This window comes from Castor canadensis, chromosome 2, assembly GCF_047511655.1.
Source record: "Castor canadensis chromosome 2, mCasCan1.hap1v2, whole genome shotgun sequence".
NCBI lineage: Eukaryota > Metazoa > Chordata > Mammalia > Rodentia > Castoridae > Castor > Castor canadensis.
Genome location: NC_133387.1, coordinates 13,866,680 through 13,884,309, shown reverse-complemented (window position 1 = coordinate 13,884,309; position 17,630 = coordinate 13,866,680). Strand labels below are relative to the sequence as shown.

The window sequence follows — 17,630 nt, the reverse complement described above, 5'->3', positions numbered from 1 at the left end:
ACTCCAGGAAGCAAACATTTTGTCACCAAGCCCTATGCCAAAGAACTCAGGAGGGAAACCCTATTGCCTTCCTTCCTCTGCTCTGGTCTCAGTTCTCCTGTTCCCCTCCTAACAGAGCTGTGCAGGAGGTGACAGGAGAGCGAGGGATCATCATCACCCGCTCCACATTCCCTTCTTCTGGCCGCTGGGCAGGACACTGGCTGGGAGACAACACAGCTGCTTGGGATCAGCTGAAGAAATCTATCATTGGTGAGTGGGATTGTTCTGAGGAGCCTCTCTGCCCATAGGGGAGGGAGTTAGATCCTTGATGAAGGAGGGAGGAAGAGGCAGGTCATGAGGGCCTGGCTTGACATTGCTGTGGTTCTCATTGCAGGCATGATGGAGTTCAGTCTGTTTGGCATCTCCTATGTAAGTGACCTTTGGATTCTCCTAGTCCTCAAGAAGATGGTGGCATCTTTCAGAACTTCTTAAGACGCTTGTTTTCTTCCCTTTTATTTCAGACAGGGGCAGATATTTGTGGGTTCTTTAACAAAGCTGAATATGAGATGTGTGCTCGCTGGATGCAGCTGGGAGCCTTTTACCCCTTTTCCAGGAACCACAATGGCGAGGGGAACAGGGTAGGACCTGAGCACCCACCTTACCTGTTTTGTTGTCATTGGCAACTTTCAATTTTGAGCTATATTTTATGCCATCCTTATTCCCTGAACACAATTTCACATCATTACACTCCTGTCAGTGAGCCAAATTTCTTAGTAAGATCTTTTTTTCTTTTTAAGGAAGAATAGTTTCCCAACATATCCCAAGCAGAATGTTTGACATACAAAACTTTGATGACCTTTCTCAGGCTATTAAGAATATTCTGTTCTGTAGTTTCCTCCATAACCATCTCTGCTTTGTTGTGTGTGATCTATAGGAAATAAGACAGAAATAGATGGCATGAATGTCATAAATTACCGGGATTGGATCTGAATCCTTTTTTCTGTCTTCTTTAGAGACAAGACCCTGTATCCTGGGATGATGCTTTTGTGAATATTTCCAAAAATGTGATTCAGACCAGATACACCCTGTTGCCCTATCTCTACACTTTGATGTACAAGGCCAACACAGAGGGCATCACTGTTGTGCGGCCACTACTCCACGAGTGAGTATCTTCCTAAACTCCTGCTGACTAAAGGATAATTTATTTCATTCTGACACAGTATACTGCACATACTGTGTCAGTAGGTGCAAACAATTCTTCCAATTTGGAGATATGCTTTGTTCTGTCATAAGCCTCCAGGCAGAGCACATACATTTCTTGACCTTTTTGTACAATGTGACACTTAGAAAAAGCATTGAATGAAAGACTATATACTGAGTGGACTTTTTTTGGACATGATCAAATACAGCAGAGTAGAATTTATTTTCTATATGACCATGGTAAGACCTTCCATTTTTTGTAGGAGTTTGGTTATGCAGATGTAGACCAAAATGTGTTCAGGTCACTGAAGAGGGCATTCTAGATTAGAAGGATGAGGGCTTCCTTGTATTGAAATGTGCTGTCATAAGGTAAATTGAAGGTGCACAGGAGAGCACATCCCTAAATTGTTGAGGTATGATGAACACAGCACGCAAAAAGTGGAGACAATGTGATCGTCACTAAGCTTGAGTAAAGGAAAATGTGATAGGCTGCAGCTGGATTTCTGACCTGGGCCTAAACTGGAGGATTTCTTCAAGGCCTTGGGCTGGAGCCCAGTTGGGGCTCTGATTGTGACACGTTCATTTCCTTCTTCAGGTTTGTGTCAGACAGACAGACCTGGGATATAGATGGTCAGTTCCTGCTGGGTCCAGCTTTCTTGGTCAGCCCTGTCCTGGAGTGTGTAAGTATGGAGGCTCCTACTGGGGGGGAGGATCCCAGCTGTAAGGCTAGGTGAATCAGGTTGGAGACGTTTGGTATGAGGGATCCTGAAACATTGCTCCTTACTCTCTATTTGTCTCTTTGTCTCTTTCTGAGTAAAACTCTATACCTTAGGTTACTTGGGTCAGGCCCTTCTTAAAGTCAGCCTAGCAGTTTGGTTCATAGAACAATCAAGAAGAATATAACATGCTTGTATATTTGAAGATTATGTAGTTTGTCCAGAAACTAAAATAAGGAGCATAGAATAAAGTTGGTGGAAGCAGTGTAAGAATTCAGGCAGTCTTCTGTCTCCCTTAATGCAAAGCTTACCAGGAGAACAGCATGCAGCAATGTGTGTCTTCTTATTGCTGCTGACCAAGCCTCCATACCTTCTGTAAGTGGTACTGTAGGCAGCAAATCATTTATTTACTGCCTCTGTGAATGATTATTTTTGTGTTTAAAATTCCCTATTTATAACCCCCTCAATCTGTATACGTGCATAATTTTCATATAATCCAACCCAATTTAAACCACGTCTCTTTAGTGAGTGGACAGATAAATCTCTAAGCAAATTGTGATTTTTAATCTGAAGTTATTTGTCCATATGGGCTTTATGAATTGACTTGTTTGGTTAGGAGAAATTTCCCCTGTTTAAAAGAGAAAAGGAAAGGAAGCTCCCAACATTGAGAAACAGCAGGAAAGAGCTTTTGCAGTGGCTCAATTCCATTACCTCTGTTGTAGTCCTATACATGTGTAGATTGCTCACTCTGGCCTTGACATCAGTGTCCACTGCCCACACCTTGTTTGTGTTTAATTTCAGAATGCCACAAATGTCACTGCATATTTCCCTAGTGCACGGTGGTACGACTACTACACGGTAAGATTTGGAAATGATTATACGACCTGGGAAAATGGTAGAGTACAAAGTATTTATGTCTGACAGTGCTCAGGCCAAATGCTTTCATTTCAACTTGGACAAGGTATTTTAAACCTTATGGCTTCAGTCTTTCTTACCCATCTGTGATGTGAGAACAATCCCTCCTTCAGAGAAATGTCTTGATGTGATACATGACTCTCACTGAGTGCCTAGTTTTTATCTCTGAGTTTATAACTCTTTCCATCATCTCTAGTCACAGGTATATATAAAAGTAGACACCAGTACATTCTGCAGTTGTGATATAAAATACACTTTTTGTTTATATCTTCTATTACGATAAGTTTCTGTTTAAAGAGGCCTTATCGTGTCTTTATTTTTAGTAAATATCTGCTTTTCTAACATTGATGCTTAAAGATTTGCTCTATAAAATTACCTAAGATTAGTGAGTTACAAGGCAGTGTATAAAATGCAAACAGGTGGAGGGTTCCATGTTTCAGGGGCATTTACAAATGAGGAACCCTGTTATGTATTTGTGGCCCTGTGTGAGCCCAGGAGATCAGTGTAGAACTGGTCTTGGGAAACTACTCAGCCTGGTCTCTTGAGGGACACAGATGGGTCAGATTCTGATTCTTTGAGAGGGATCACAGGGGTATTCTAGTCCTATAACCAGCCTGAGGGGGCCTGACTTTCTGAGTGAAATAGGGACAGATTGGAACACAGCAGGAAGGCAAGAAATGGAGTCTTTGTCCTCAGCTGTCTTCCAGGGGGATTGAAGCTCTCTTCCAGGGGGCTGCAAACTGGACACGGGCAAAGATAGTGGAGTTGTTCCTCTTCTCTGTCTGGCGAGTACTAACCACTGTCCAACTCTTTTGCTGCTGACTGGCTCTGTCCTTGGATATCATACGTTAAGACTCTGCTATGTATTTTCCAGCCAGCTCCTGTTCTTTTGAGGGAGATAAATGAAAACTTTCTTAAGTGACCTTTACATGGTCTTGAGTTTGCATGGTGCCTGTTCTGTTCCCATATTGACAGTTGTTATGAGTGTGTTAAGATTTCTGCTGAGGGTCCTGGAGTACAGCTAAACAGAAAGCTCCTAGGGTGCACAGTACAAGGAGGAGCTACATTGTAAGGCTGGCCTTGCATTTACATGAATTGAGTGGGGATCTCCTTAAATTTTGCACTTCAGGCATTTTGCTAGTTTTATCTAGGTTCATCTTCGCCCAAGTGCGAAGCTCTGTACTAAGCTCTGTATGTTTGGAAACTGGAAGCATTTCTCCATGCATTCCCCGTGTAATGAGGAGCTAAGATTTGCTCATGAGAAGCATATGGAAATAGCTGTATGTAGCTCATGAGAGGAAGCAAAATATGACAGATTATGAAGGAGAGTTTTCTGGAATGACAGATATTACCCAAAATTCTATTTATTTATTTTGACATAAGTGGGGAAGAATCTAGTGTCATTTTTTCTTCATTATATAATTTTTTAATGCACTGCAACTCACATAGTATAACATCAACCATTTAGATTATTTTCCATTCCTTTGTTTACAAAGGCTTTAATATAGAAAATAGCATTAGATGAAGAATAGGTAACAGAAATCACGTGGGAAGCTAAATATTAATGGAACAAGGCATTCAATGAAAATAAAATTTCCTTGTTAAATTCAAAATAAAGTTGGTTGAGGGGCTGGGTGTTACTGACATCTACTGGGAAGAATCTGGGGAGGCTACTTAATATAAAACAAGCATAGGGGAAACCCATAAGGTTGAATTATCTGACCCCAAATGCCAGTAGTGCCAATACTGGTTACTTCTTCTGTAGTTGAAAAAGTGTGAGGATGGTCCTTTAGGATTGTGTTTATGACTCAGCTGTGAGACTACCTCTCATCCAGGAGGAACCATAAAGATGTCACATGATGCCAGGTAAGGATTGTGACATGAGGCAGGTAAAGATGCCAATCCTAAATGCACATGTATTATGTTCAACATGTGGATATGTAAATAAGTTTCTCACTTGAGTCTTTTCTGTGAAGTAAGAGTGAGAAATGTTAGTTAAGCTGGTAGGGATGAGAGAGGGCAGTGAGGAAAGATGGAGCCTCAGTAGGTTCATGGTGAAAGAGAAGGTCTAGAATTGCCATTGTAGGGAGTGTGTCAGGATCCACCAAGAAGTGAATGAATATATTGCCCATCCTCCTCTAGCAGTGTTCCCTGTCTTAGAAAAGGTTATGGAGTAAGGGTGGGCTGGAATCAATGCTAGAACCTCATGGAGTACCTGGTATGGAAACCCCTAAAAGGTCACAGACTCTCACAAGACATTTATTTATTTATTGTTTTATTATTCATATGTGCACACAAGGCTTGGGTCATTTCTCCCCCCTGCCCCACCCCCTCACTTACCACCCACCCTGCCCACTCCCTCTCCTCCTCACCCCCTCAATGCCCAGCAGAAACTATTTTGCCCTTATCTCTAATTTTGTTGAAGAGAGAGTATAAGCAATAATAGGAAGGAACAAGTGTTTTTGCTGGTTGAGATAAGGATAGCTATACAGGGAGTCGACTCACATTAATTTCCTGTGCATGAGTGTTACCTTGTAGGTTAATTCTTTTTGATCTAACCTTTTCTCTAGTTCAAGGTCCCCTTTTCCTATTGGCCTCAGTTGCTTTTAAGGTATCTGCTTTAGTTTCTCTGTGTTAAGGGCAACAAGTGCTTCTAATTTTTTAGGTGTCTTACCTATCCTCACCCTACCCTGCTCACAAGACATTTAAGAGCAGAGAAAGATTTCAAATAACAGTAGGCGAATACAAGACTGTAAGAACAGGTGTGTGCTAAAAGGTGGTGGACAGGTGGCAAGTTCAGAGAGGCAGGTGAGATGTTTTGCAGAAGCATGGCTAAAGGAGGTGTGTGTCCTCTCGCTCACCATCTGTTCCCTTCTTCTGCTCACAGGGTGTGGATATTAAGGCGAGGGGACAGTGGAAGGTGTTGCCAGCGCCTCTTGAGCACATTAACCTTCATGTCCGTGGGGGGTACATCCTGCCCTGGCAGCAGCCTGCACAGAACACCTACTATAGGTGAGTGAAGGAACCCTGGTTCTGCTTTGCATACTGGTTAGCTCACTTATTTGGAATGGATGCCATCAGTCATACAAAGATCATTCTCAAAGCCAATAGTGATTTTACTGAACTCTTGTTTGTGTATTTGTTTGCTTTTTTGCTTTTACCTTCTTCAGTCTCTCCATTCTGAACAATTATCATCATCTATGTTAGGTTCATAGGTATGGAATGATGTTCTACTGACCTAGAAGTTAAAATACATCAATCATGATTCATGATAGTTTAAAGAGTCTATCTGAATCTTAGTTGGCTATTATCCAAAACAGTATTATTGAAAATTGATAAGTACTATGACTACTGATACCTGGGGCTGAGATATCCCATAAAAGCTTCAAAAATTCTTGCTCTATGCCTACATGGTAATTACCAGTAACTAACATCAGGTGAGTTGTTTTTTTGTGTCTAGAACTGTGGCAATGGGGAGCTCTGCTTAGAGATTTTCTATTTTTCCTTAACAATAGGATGAAAAATCACTTGTTGTACGGATCATGATTATCCCCATTTCACAAAGAAGCAAAGAAAGTTTTTCTGAGGATACATGTTTATTCAGTCACATAGCTAGTCAGTGGAGGAACATGATTGAAACCTGTGTGTGTCTGACATCATTCCTCAAAACTTAGATGCCCAGTTGTTTGACTTCAGAGAGTAATGAAGTACTGAGGTACTTAGGATATTTGTAAATGAAATCCTATTGTGTACATATTACACATTTTTGTCACCTATTTGTTTATTAATGGCTACCTGGCTAGTTTCTGGGAGTTAGCTATTGTGCATCGCACTGCATGAATAGTCAGCAATCTCTATGCTAACCTGACTGATCCTTTGAGATATACACACAAGTGGTATGGTGGGATCCTAGGGTGTTTCCATTTTTAAAAGTTAGGATTTCATTGCTCTTTATGTCTGAGTAATCACTGACACATTTTTAATAATCTAGTTAAACATGGACTTGTTCAGTGAAAATCTTGTCCATCTCTTCCAACAGAGGGATTACTGATGCTTCAATATTCATGGTCATAGAATATGTATATAAATATTTCCTCCTATTGGCTTTTTCTTTCTCCTTTAATATTGTTAAATATTCAAGCACAGTTATTTCAAGGTCTTTGTAAATGCCATTGTCTGTAGTCCTTGGGAACTTAAATCTATAGTTAGCTATTTTTGCTGATCTTCTTTCATGTTCACTTATTACCTTATATGTTTACTGATGATTTGTTTTTAAATGTGTTGCTGTTAAGGACCCAAATGTAGCTATCCTTTCACCAGAGATGATTTGTCCTGTCACAGTTTTCAGCCCAGGAACTTTTGCCAACTTTGTGTCATATTATCTCCCTTAGGTTGTCCTTGTTTCACACCGTAATTCAAAGTTCAGCTTTTGTAGCTTTGATTGCCAGGCTTCAGGGCCCAGGGGCTCCCTACAGGCGTTTCTACCCAGGAAATTCCAGGTTTTGCTTAGTATCATGCTTGTGGAGTTAGTTCACTGTTTTGGCTTAATTTGTTTGTTGTCCCTTTGGACTAGTGGATACATTCTTTATTTTCTTACAAGCTCAACTATGTTTATTTATATAGCTTTAAATATTATTCTAAGCAAGGTTTTCTTTTCCCAGCAGAGGAATTGTGTTGTGATTATCTAAGATCAAGTAGTATTTTAGTGTGTTAGTCCTCCATTATCCCCCATTCTTCTGGTAGTGTCATTCTGGACTCTTGTAGTATCTTTACTTCTGTGTCAGTTTTCATTTTCTGCTTTGAGTTTTTGTTGAATGTATTTAGTTTTTGTTATACTACTTAAATTCAATGAAGTCAAGAGCTGTGACTTGCATCATTTCTATTTATCATTGTATTTCCTTGACTTCTCAGCAATAATGGCTCAATTCCTGTACTACCTATGAGAGGAGGTGATGTTATTGATAGTGGACTGTGATTACTGAGACTGAACTCTGAAGAAATGCGTTAGAGAAGTGGGGTCAGTGAGGGGCACAGCACGATCAGAGAATTGTGACCAGAGGATGATGAAATGATGAGATTCCAAATGAAATTGCTTTCTTTCTCTTTCCCTACATCTACCTCCTTCACCATCTCTTTGAGTAGTTTTTTGTGTTTCTTAATCTTAATCATAAAGCAAGTTATTGGAATGTTTTGTTTTTCTAACGAAACAAAATTATATAATCAAGGAAGGGAAGTAACCACTATATGAGATGGACCTTCTTGTATGCTTTCTTCTGAGTAAAAATGTCCTTATTAGGGAAAGTTTGTCGCGCTTACAGCAGTTGCCTCTTTTGTCGCTGTCATACCCAGTGACCTGACCACACCACTACTGAACAGTAATTCCCTCTCTCATAAACATCCAGATTTTACTTAATGGTTGCAGACACAGCTTTTATTGTAACGACTGCAGTGGGTCAGATGCTAACATTCTTGCTGCTACATGGAAGTTTAGTGCTAACGAGTATTTCCATTTCCTGTGATATCACCGATACTGCAGTAAGATGTTCCTGACATTTTTGCCTTTGTGTCTGAAGGAAAGCAGAGCCCTCTGAGCTAGTAACTTTTTCTATGTGAAATATGAGGAAGCGTTTGGCAAAATTCTTTGTGTTATAAGTCTTTGTCTCTTACATAAACCTTGTTTCCCACAGCCGGAAGAACCCTCTTGGTCTTATCATTGCCCTGGATGAGAACAATGAAGCCAAAGGAGAGCTTTTCTGGGATGATGGGCAATCCATAGGTGAGTGTCATGTGACAATGTGACCATTGCTAGCCTCATGTGACAATGTGACCATTGCTAGCCTCCTGTGAGAATGTGACCATTCCTAGCCTCATGTGAGAATGTGACCATTTTAGCCTGAATTGTTCTGTTTGCTTTTTGCTTTTTGAGAAAGGTTTTCCTACGTAGCTACACTAGCCCGGAATTGATATGTAGCCCAGGGCGGGCTTGAACTTACAAATCTCATGGCTGTGTCTCCAAGGCGGTGTGATGATACTCGTGCCCCACCACGCATAGCTAAACCTGCATCTTTGATTTTGCCCTTTCACTCCTTCTCGCTGTTGTGTTTTGGAAGAAATCTCACTGGGCACATCCCCAAGAGAAGAGTTTTATTGCTAGGTACACCTGTCAGAAGAAGTGATAGTTGAACTGTAGAATTCCCAGCTTTCTCTCACTGGCAGTGTGGTGTAAAGGATTCTCCTTTTATTGTTAACGGACACCGTTACAACATAGTTTTATGACCTTTCCTGTAATTTTTGTAATGTAAATATCTTTCCCCCAAATACTTATAAACAAATGGCAATGCTATGAAAACCACTCCCAGGTGAGTATATGCATCCCAACTGTGTGTGCACAAGCTCTGTTTTAGTACACTGCTGTGACTGCAGTGTAGGAACTCTTTTTGTGTCTGTGGCTTAGCACATAGAGTCCCGTGAGACATCTGCCTTGAACGCACTTGGAAGAGAAGCCTTTCCTGTTTCCTTTAAGAGGGAGTGGGCAATACTGTAGTTTGGCCTCAGACTATTAAATAATTGTCACTCTCAAGACCCGGCTTTTACAAAGGACATTTTTATTATTATAAATATTTAATTAATAAAGAGTGCACCTACTCAAGGTGAGGAACACACACATCATATATGCAGACTTGCATACCATCAGCCATACTGTTCAGTGCACCCCACAGTGAGACCTGTGAACACACTGATCACCACAGTGCTGTGTATTATGCACTGACTCACATCTCACTTTTGTGTCCACACATTCTCTGGAAGTCACTGCTCTACCCAGGAGTACTATAAGTAAAAATTGTATTGTTTTTCATTTCTTTCTTTTTTTGGTGGTGGTAGTAGGGGCTGAACTCAGGGCGTTGACCTTGACTCTTCCACTTGAGCCACACCTCCATTTTTTTTTGGTTTAGTATATTTGGGATAGGGTCTAATGTTTTTGCCAGGCCAGGCTGGACTGTGACCCTCATATTTATACTTCTCACATGGCTGTGATGACAAGCAAGCACTACCATTCTCAGCTATGGGTTGGGATTTGCACTTACAGGTTTTGTCTGGGCTCATATTGAACTGAATCTTCCTTTAGTGTTCTTTATATCTGGAATTATAGCTATGAACCAATGTTTCTGGCTAGTTCAAAATTTTGTTTAGATTCACATAGGAATGAGATCACAACTTTCTTTTACTTTTTTGATAGCTGGTATATTTCACTTAGTTTATGAGATACCAGGTTTATCCATATATCACAAATCTCAGGATTTCATTTTTCATGACTAAATATTACTCTGTGGTTTATTTGTGACACAATATTTTTTGCTGATATTTGTATATTGAGAGAAATGAATTATAGACTTAAAAATAAGTGCTGAAAGAATAAATCTCTTAGTGTAAAAATAGGACATAATCTTTTTGCCATTTGTCTTGGTAGTAATTTTGGTGAACTTGACACAGAAATCATAGTCAAGAAAATAAAAAAATTTAACAAATGTGACTACATCAAACTACAATGTTTTTGTAGAGCAAAAAATGCACAAATTGAAATGGCAACCAATAGAATGGGATAAAATAACTGCAGGTATTTGTGGCCTAAAACAGTGAATACAAACATATATAAAGAACTCTTACAACTCAATATTAATGAGTTAATAGCCTGATTTAAAAATGGCAAAGGATCTCAATAGATGGTTTTCCGAAAAAAACATAGAACTTGCCACCAGATATATGGAGAGCTGTTAAATGCCACTAAGCAGCAGAGAAATAAAAGTGAAAAATTCCAATGACCTATCACCTCACACCTTTTAGGATGGTACTGTGAAAAGCAGAAAGATGACAGTGTTGGCGAGTATGTGGATCAAATGCAATGAAGCCAGAGACATTGCTGGAGAGGTGAATAGTTACAGCCACTATGGGGAACAGGGTAGAGCTTCTTCAATATACTTAAAACAGAGCCACCATTGATCCCACAATCCCATTTCTGGTATGTGTCCAAAGGACATGAAAAGTGTAGACTTTTCATGTTATCTGCAGTCTCATGAGTACTGCAGCAGTAGTCATCGGAATAAAAACACCAAGAACATCCTACGTGTCCACTGATAGGTAGATGAATAAAAATGTTGTATGTAGAGGTTATGGAGTCAGGTTTGAGGAGAGGCAGGTGAAATTGTTCTTCTGTGGTGGTCTAGCGAGTCTGTCTTTTCTTTTTACTCTTTCAGATACTGTGGCCAAGGATGAGTATATTTTTTGTGAATTTTCTGCCAGCCAAGTGAGTAGCACATTTTCATGACTCTAAGTATATGCTTTTGTGTCTTATAAACACATAAGTGACTGTGCATGTGTGTAATTAGGTTTTTGACACAGTTTTCATTTAGTGAATATAGGTAAAAACATTTCCACTTATGATTTAACCCCAATAATTGCATCTCTTGCATTATCAAAAGTGTTCATTCATATTTATAAATCAAAGCTGCTGGTGTTCTAAAATACAATTGATGAAAATGTCTCCATGTTTGTTTTTACAATTGTACTTCTTACAGTGTTATTTATATAAATTTAAACTGTAAGAATTTATTGTTAGAGAAAGCTCCCAAGCATTAGAGCAGGGGGAATAAGTGGTCTAGGGTGGAGCATTTGAAGGACTAGGAAATCAGTGTACTACAGGTGTACTTTAGTGCTTAAATGTGCTTTGTTGTTTTGCAGAGCCACTTGGATGTGAAGATTTTAAAGTCAGCCTACAAGGACCACAACAATTTAACATTTCGAGAGATTAAAATCTTTGGGACACAAGGACTTAGAAATGTTACAGTCAAACACAATGGTACTCTGAGTCAAATGTCTCCTAGTGTGACTTATGATCCTATCTTGAGGGTAAGAATTGTTTTGATTGAGGTGTTGTTTTGAAGAATGCTCCACAGCATCATGTTGGCTCTTCCTGTAATGTTGCATGGGGTTCTGAAGGACCAGAACATTTGTGGGGCCAGCATTGGGGCAGTTAATGGGCTGGAAAGCTAAGGTGGAATGAGGAACTGGTCTGAGCTAGAATGGTTGGGAAGAAGTTGGGGAATAGGGAATAAGGACCAAAGGTCTTTCAAGTTTACCATCTTCTGTGTTCCTTGGTGTTCTGCTCTCTCAACTGTCTTCACTTCCAAAGAAACTGTGTTATGGACAGAAGAAGAGCAGAGTCAGGAAAGGGGAACAGGATTAAAGAAAAACAGATCTGAAAGCTGATGCCTGATGGTGTAAGGGAAAGGTGGGAGGTAGGAGTTGCGTGCATTAAACAATTGAAGTGCTGCTTTTAGTGTGATCACATATATAGAGACTTGCTCCAACACATGCATTCTCAAAAAATACTTTTCAAAAACTGAATTTGATATTCCTAGTGAATGGATACATGTTTTGTGAGGTGTATCCATTACATCACTGTAACAAGCCCTGTGACTCCTGCACTTTTTGCATCAGTTCTTCTGATGGCTTAGCATTGTGAGTGATCCTTTGCCAAGCAATCCTGCCCACAGGTGCAGGTCCTTCTGGAAATGGAGCTGCTGGGTCAGTGTGGATTGTAGGGGACCTTTCAAATCTGAGGGAAATTAGCTTCTGTAGACTTCACTAATACTGGCCTATTAGTCATCTTGGACATGTTGAACAGAAAAGATGTTGGGAATGTATATATTGTAAATTGGAAATGAAAGTATTTTATGGTTGATGCTTCATATGGCAGTGTGCACGTCCTTTTGTGAACCGATGCATGCCTAGGGATGGTGTTGCTGGATCATTAGGTAGTTTTAGTTTTAGCTTTTTGAGGGGCCTCTATATTGTTCTCCTTAGCAGTTACACTAATTTACATCGCCATCAACAGTGTAAGGGTTCCTTTTCCCCACAGCCTCACCTGCATCAGCTGTTGTTTGTGTTACTGATGACAGCCATTTTGACTGGGATAAGGTGAACTCTCAATGTCAATTTGATTTGCATTTCGTGTATGGCTGAGGAGATTGAGCCTTTCTTCATATGTTTACTGGCCATTGTACTTCTTCTTTTGAGACTTGTCTATTCAGTTCATTTCCTCACTTATTCAATGGGGTGTGGAGTCTTTGATAGCTTGGTTATTTGAGCTCCCTATATGTTGTGATTATTAATGGTTTGTCAGGTCTATAGCTGGAATAGATTTTCTCCCATTTTATAGGTTGTATCTTCAGCCTGGTGATTGTTTCTTTTGCTGTGCCAAAGCTTTGTAGATTCATGTAGTACCTTTGTCAATACTTTCTTCTAATTGCTAAGCTATTGGAGTTCCATTCATAAAGTTATTACCTATGCCAATGTGTTCCCAATTTTCCTGAATTAATTTAAAGATTTTACATTAAGTTTTTTAATCCATTTTGAACTGATGCTAGTCCAAGGTGAGAGACTGGGATCTAGTTTCAGTCTCTGCAGTTGGAAATCTAGTTTTCCCAGCACCTTTTGTGGCAAGGCTGTCTTTTCTACAGCACATATTTTGTTACCTTTGTCAAAAATCAGATGGCTATAGTTGTGAGGTTTGGTGTCAGGGTCTTCCATTCTATTCCCTTGATCTTCTTGCCTGTTTTTGTGTCAGTACCATGCTGTTTTCATTACTATGGTTCTGTGGTATAGTTTGAAGTCAGGTATTGTGGTATCTCCAGTGTTGGTGTTTTGGCTCAGGGTTGCTTTGGCTAGTCAGTGTCTTTTGTGCTTTTATGTGAACTTTAAGATTGAATTTTTTATGTTGGTGAAAAATGTTGTTGGACTTTTGATAGGAATTGCCTTGACCATATAAATTGGTTTTTGTAGCATACATATTTTCACAGTATTGATTCCTCAGATCCATGAGCATGGGATTTCTTCCATCTTCTGGTGTCTTCTTAGATGTCTTTCTTTAGTTACTTGTAATTTTCATTGTATAGGTCAGTCACACCCATTGTTAAATTTATTCTTGTGTAGTTTAGTTGTTTTGAAGCTATTGTGAATGGTATTATTCTCCTGATTTCTTTCTCAAGCTGTTCATTGATTATATGTAGAAATGCTGCTGATGCTCGTGAATTGATTTTGTAGCCTGCTACTTTGCTGAAAGTTTGTATGAAATCTAAAAGTTTTTTAATTGATTTTTTAGGGTCTTGAAGGTATAGAATCACATCATTTGTAATTAGGGACAATTTGATTTCTTCCTTCTCTATTTGAGTCCTTTGTATTTCTTTCTCTTGTCTTATTACTCTGGCTAGGAATTCCAACAGTGTTGAATAAGAGTGGGGAGAGTGGATACTCTTTTTTCATTCCTGATGTTAGAGGACATGGTTTCAGTTTTTTCCCATTAAGAATGATGTTGATTGTAGGTTTGTCATATACAGTGTTTACAATGTTGACAAAGGTGCCTTTTATTCCTACTCTCTTTAGAGCTTTTGTCATGAAAGCATGTTGAGTTTTGTCAAAGGCTTTTTCTGCATCTATGATATGTTGATGTGGTTTTTGTCTTTGAGTCTGTTTATAATTGTATTACATTTATTGAAAAGGTCATACTTGATTTAATTCTCAGAGTCTTTTTATAATTCTTGATATAGGCATGATGGATGTGGAGATGGGAGATGGGACAGAAAAGTGCAGGGTGGTTTAGCCTGGGAGTACACTGTAGAAGGTGATAACACATAAAATGTGATTTTATTCCTCCAAGTAAATTTGTGAACTATGTTGAATGCAATTTTAAAGTTAAAAATCTTCATATGATTTGATTAGAAATCAGAGTATGAAAAGTCAAAGATTTAAACCTTTTTTTTGTTGGGGGTTGAAGTAAAGCTTTTTAAAGGAACAAAGGTTTAAAAATATAAAAAGATGTTGAATATTTCTATTGATGAGTTCATGCAAAACTTGTTTCATGCTTTAAGCAGTGATTTTTAATGAAAAGGCTTGGAAGTTAGAAAAGGAAGGAAGTACAATGATTTTACCATCTTCAAAAATTTTACATTTGATAAATCTGAGACCCAAAGAATTCAGATAATTATTCTTAGATTTCAGAGATGAATGAGAATGAAAAATAAGGCAAATTCTTCTTATTGCTCTCTTGTTTCTACACCTTCAAACCGTAGGAAACACTGACTTGGAGTTGGGGAAGGACAAAAAGAATACCTCAATTTGGAAAGATTAGCAGAGACTTTCTTAAAAAAAATAAAAAAGGGATAGAGAATTAACAACACTGTGTGATCACAGCAGGTTTTATTTGACCTAATTCTTAGTACCGTATAACGTACAAAGTCTGCTAAAGAAATGCCATATTCCTGGTCTGTATTCCACATTTACCCACTTACTTTCTCATAAGCTGAAGGAATGGGTTACTTGCATTGTTGTTAGACTGGTCCCATTATATATTTTTTTAATTTCAGATCAAGCAGGACTTGTCCTGAGAATTAATCTCCCTGTGTCTTCTGTGTTCCCACAGGTTGCTGTCATCACAGAAATTCATCTTATCCTGGGGGAAGCATACATGGTGGAGTGGGACATAGACATACAGGACGAGGAGAAAATAGACTGCTATCCTGATGAGCATGGTGTTTCCGAAGCCAACTGCGCAGCCCGTGGCTGTGTCTGGGAGGTAACTTTGCTACTGAGGGTATTAGAGAACTAAGATCCTCTGCAGCTAACCTGTGATTTCATGAGCAAAGCACCAGTGCCCAAGAACCCACTAAAAATCCATGCAAAGAGGGGGCCTCCAGTGGATCCTCATCTCCATATGAAGAGTTTACAGTGACACAGTGGAATGTTTTTAATGAGTTTTTTGCTTGGATGAAAGAATTTAAATCTTTGCCATGAACCAATGAACTAAAATGAATGCATGATGTGAGACTTTTCCTCCATATAAGTTGACACTTTCTAACTCTTTCTATACTGTAACACTAGACCCACATGCTGATCTGATACTGGCTTCGCTTTTTAGGAATCCAGTTCACTTGGAGTTCCTTCTTGCTACTTTGTCACTGATCTGTATTCCGTCAGCAATGTTCAATATAACTCGGACGGGGCCACAGCTGACCTCTCCTTGAAGTCTTCTCCTTACATCAGTGCCTTCCCCTCCACACCTGTGGATCCCCTGCGCCTGCTTGTGACCTACCACAGTAACGAGATGCTGCAGTTCAAGGTAAATGCAGTAAATGTGTAAGTTGTCAGTAATCCCATTCGGTTCAACTACTCAGCTATCAATATTGCAGAACCCTTAAGTTAGTGTGTCCCATTTTCAAGTAGAATAAACCCTTATCCCAATATTAAAACAATGACCAATCCTTGATAGAGTAGTGAGCCCTTTCCTAATTTACATTTTGAAAAGAATCCTGTGGCTACTGTACTGAACATGATATGACAAAAAGTAATGGAGAGGCCAGGGAGGAGTCTACTAGTTGGGTTGTTCTCGTGTGGGATTGAACTTGAACTATGTCCAGAAGTGAGGGAAACTGAGAAGGTGAGATGGCAAGAGCTTTTACCTGAAGGAATGAAGGAAATGAGGGACAGAGAAGACTGAAGCAGTTCTGCATGTTTCTATCTTTGATCTGTGTAGATTCTAGTGAATTAAACTGAAATAAGGAAATAGCATGCTTGAGCTTGGACAATATTAAGAGTTTGGGAACAGACATGAGATGTCTTTTGAAACATCCATCAGTGGACATTGCTCTCCTTCACTTCTGTAGTTTCATTCCAGCTATGGACCAGGGGTGGGCTAGAAATTCTTATGACTATTTCTCGATTAAATTATGAACTTCTACAGGATCGGGTTTTCTCCTTATTTCTTGGTGCTTCAGATCTGAATTATAGGCCTGCAGATAGTAACAACTTTCTAAATGCTATCAAAGAAGTAGCTACGTTGAATTACGTGATGTAATACTGTTAATTACAACCACCTTCTGTATAATAGAACAACAAAATGCATATACTCTCTATTCCACTTAAAATCACTTTCATCTGACATAGATTTATGATCCAAACAACAACCGGTATGAAGTCCCAGTCCCTCTGAACATTCCCTTGGCCCCCTCTGGCACTTCTGAAACTCGACTCTATGATGTTCTCATTAAGAAGAATCCATTTGGGATTGAAATTCGCCGCAAGAGTACAGGCACTGTCATGTAAGTAACTCTGGTCTGATTTGGAAGTGGTGGTGACTTTAACATTACTTGCCAGGCTCATTATGGTTGGAGCTAGACTGGCTCAAAACATCATACTGTCGATTCCAGATCCATAAGTGATTTCCTTCAGGTTTGATCTTATGGGAAATCTTTGGCCCTTAGAATAATTAGTGAGGCAGTTCCTTTTATCTAGGATGCACCCAACAAATATTTATTGGGTACCTCCCCTTAGTAGGTACTATTGTAGGTACTGTGGCTGTAAGACAGAACAGGCATTTCTTGGTGTGAAAGAAATAATAGTTTACATTACAATGTAAAAGGAAGTTGATAATGTGAAAAGTGCTTTTGGGGGATAGAATAGGGTAATCAAGTGTTTTGATAATGCTTTTGATAATGTAGTTGAGTAGTTCTAAGTGTTACCTGAACTACCAGACCTGCCTCCTGTTCGGAATGTTCATCCTTATTAAGAAAAAAATGTTATAGTTATACATATATAATACATAAGTATTTATTTATATGTGGAAAAATGAATGTATTTACACTTTTTTGGCAAAACTGCACAGAGAGAATTTTTTTTGCCTTTGTTATAAAAAAACCCAGAAATAGAGCTATGCAGATATTTTCTCCTTGGGCCTAAGGAATGCAGATGTTCTGTCCTCACCCTGAAATG

At 39.2% G+C, this 17,630-nt stretch overlaps 1 protein-coding gene across 3 annotated transcripts in view; it reads left to right on the top strand.

Moving 5' to 3' along the window:
- LOC109695405 (maltase-glucoamylase-like) overlaps window positions 1-17,630 on the top strand; it is a 174,437-nt gene that overhangs the window by 99,536 nt on the left and 57,271 nt on the right. For all 3 annotated transcript variants that reach the window (XM_074061721.1, XM_074061719.1, XM_074061718.1), the window contains 13 exons: window positions 116-249; window positions 374-408; window positions 501-617; window positions 993-1,141; window positions 1,775-1,859; window positions 2,697-2,753; window positions 5,698-5,822; window positions 8,498-8,586; window positions 11,063-11,112; window positions 11,547-11,714; window positions 15,286-15,438; window positions 15,781-15,981; window positions 16,806-16,960. In XM_074061721.1, coding sequence (XP_073917822.1) covers window positions 116-249; window positions 374-408; window positions 501-617; window positions 993-1,141; window positions 1,775-1,859; window positions 2,697-2,753; window positions 5,698-5,822; window positions 8,498-8,586; window positions 11,063-11,112; window positions 11,547-11,714; window positions 15,286-15,438; window positions 15,781-15,981; window positions 16,806-16,960 — 1,518 coding nt within the window. The remainder of the gene's footprint in view (window positions 1-115; window positions 250-373; window positions 409-500; window positions 618-992; window positions 1,142-1,774; window positions 1,860-2,696; window positions 2,754-5,697; window positions 5,823-8,497; window positions 8,587-11,062; window positions 11,113-11,546; window positions 11,715-15,285; window positions 15,439-15,780; window positions 15,982-16,805; window positions 16,961-17,630) is intronic.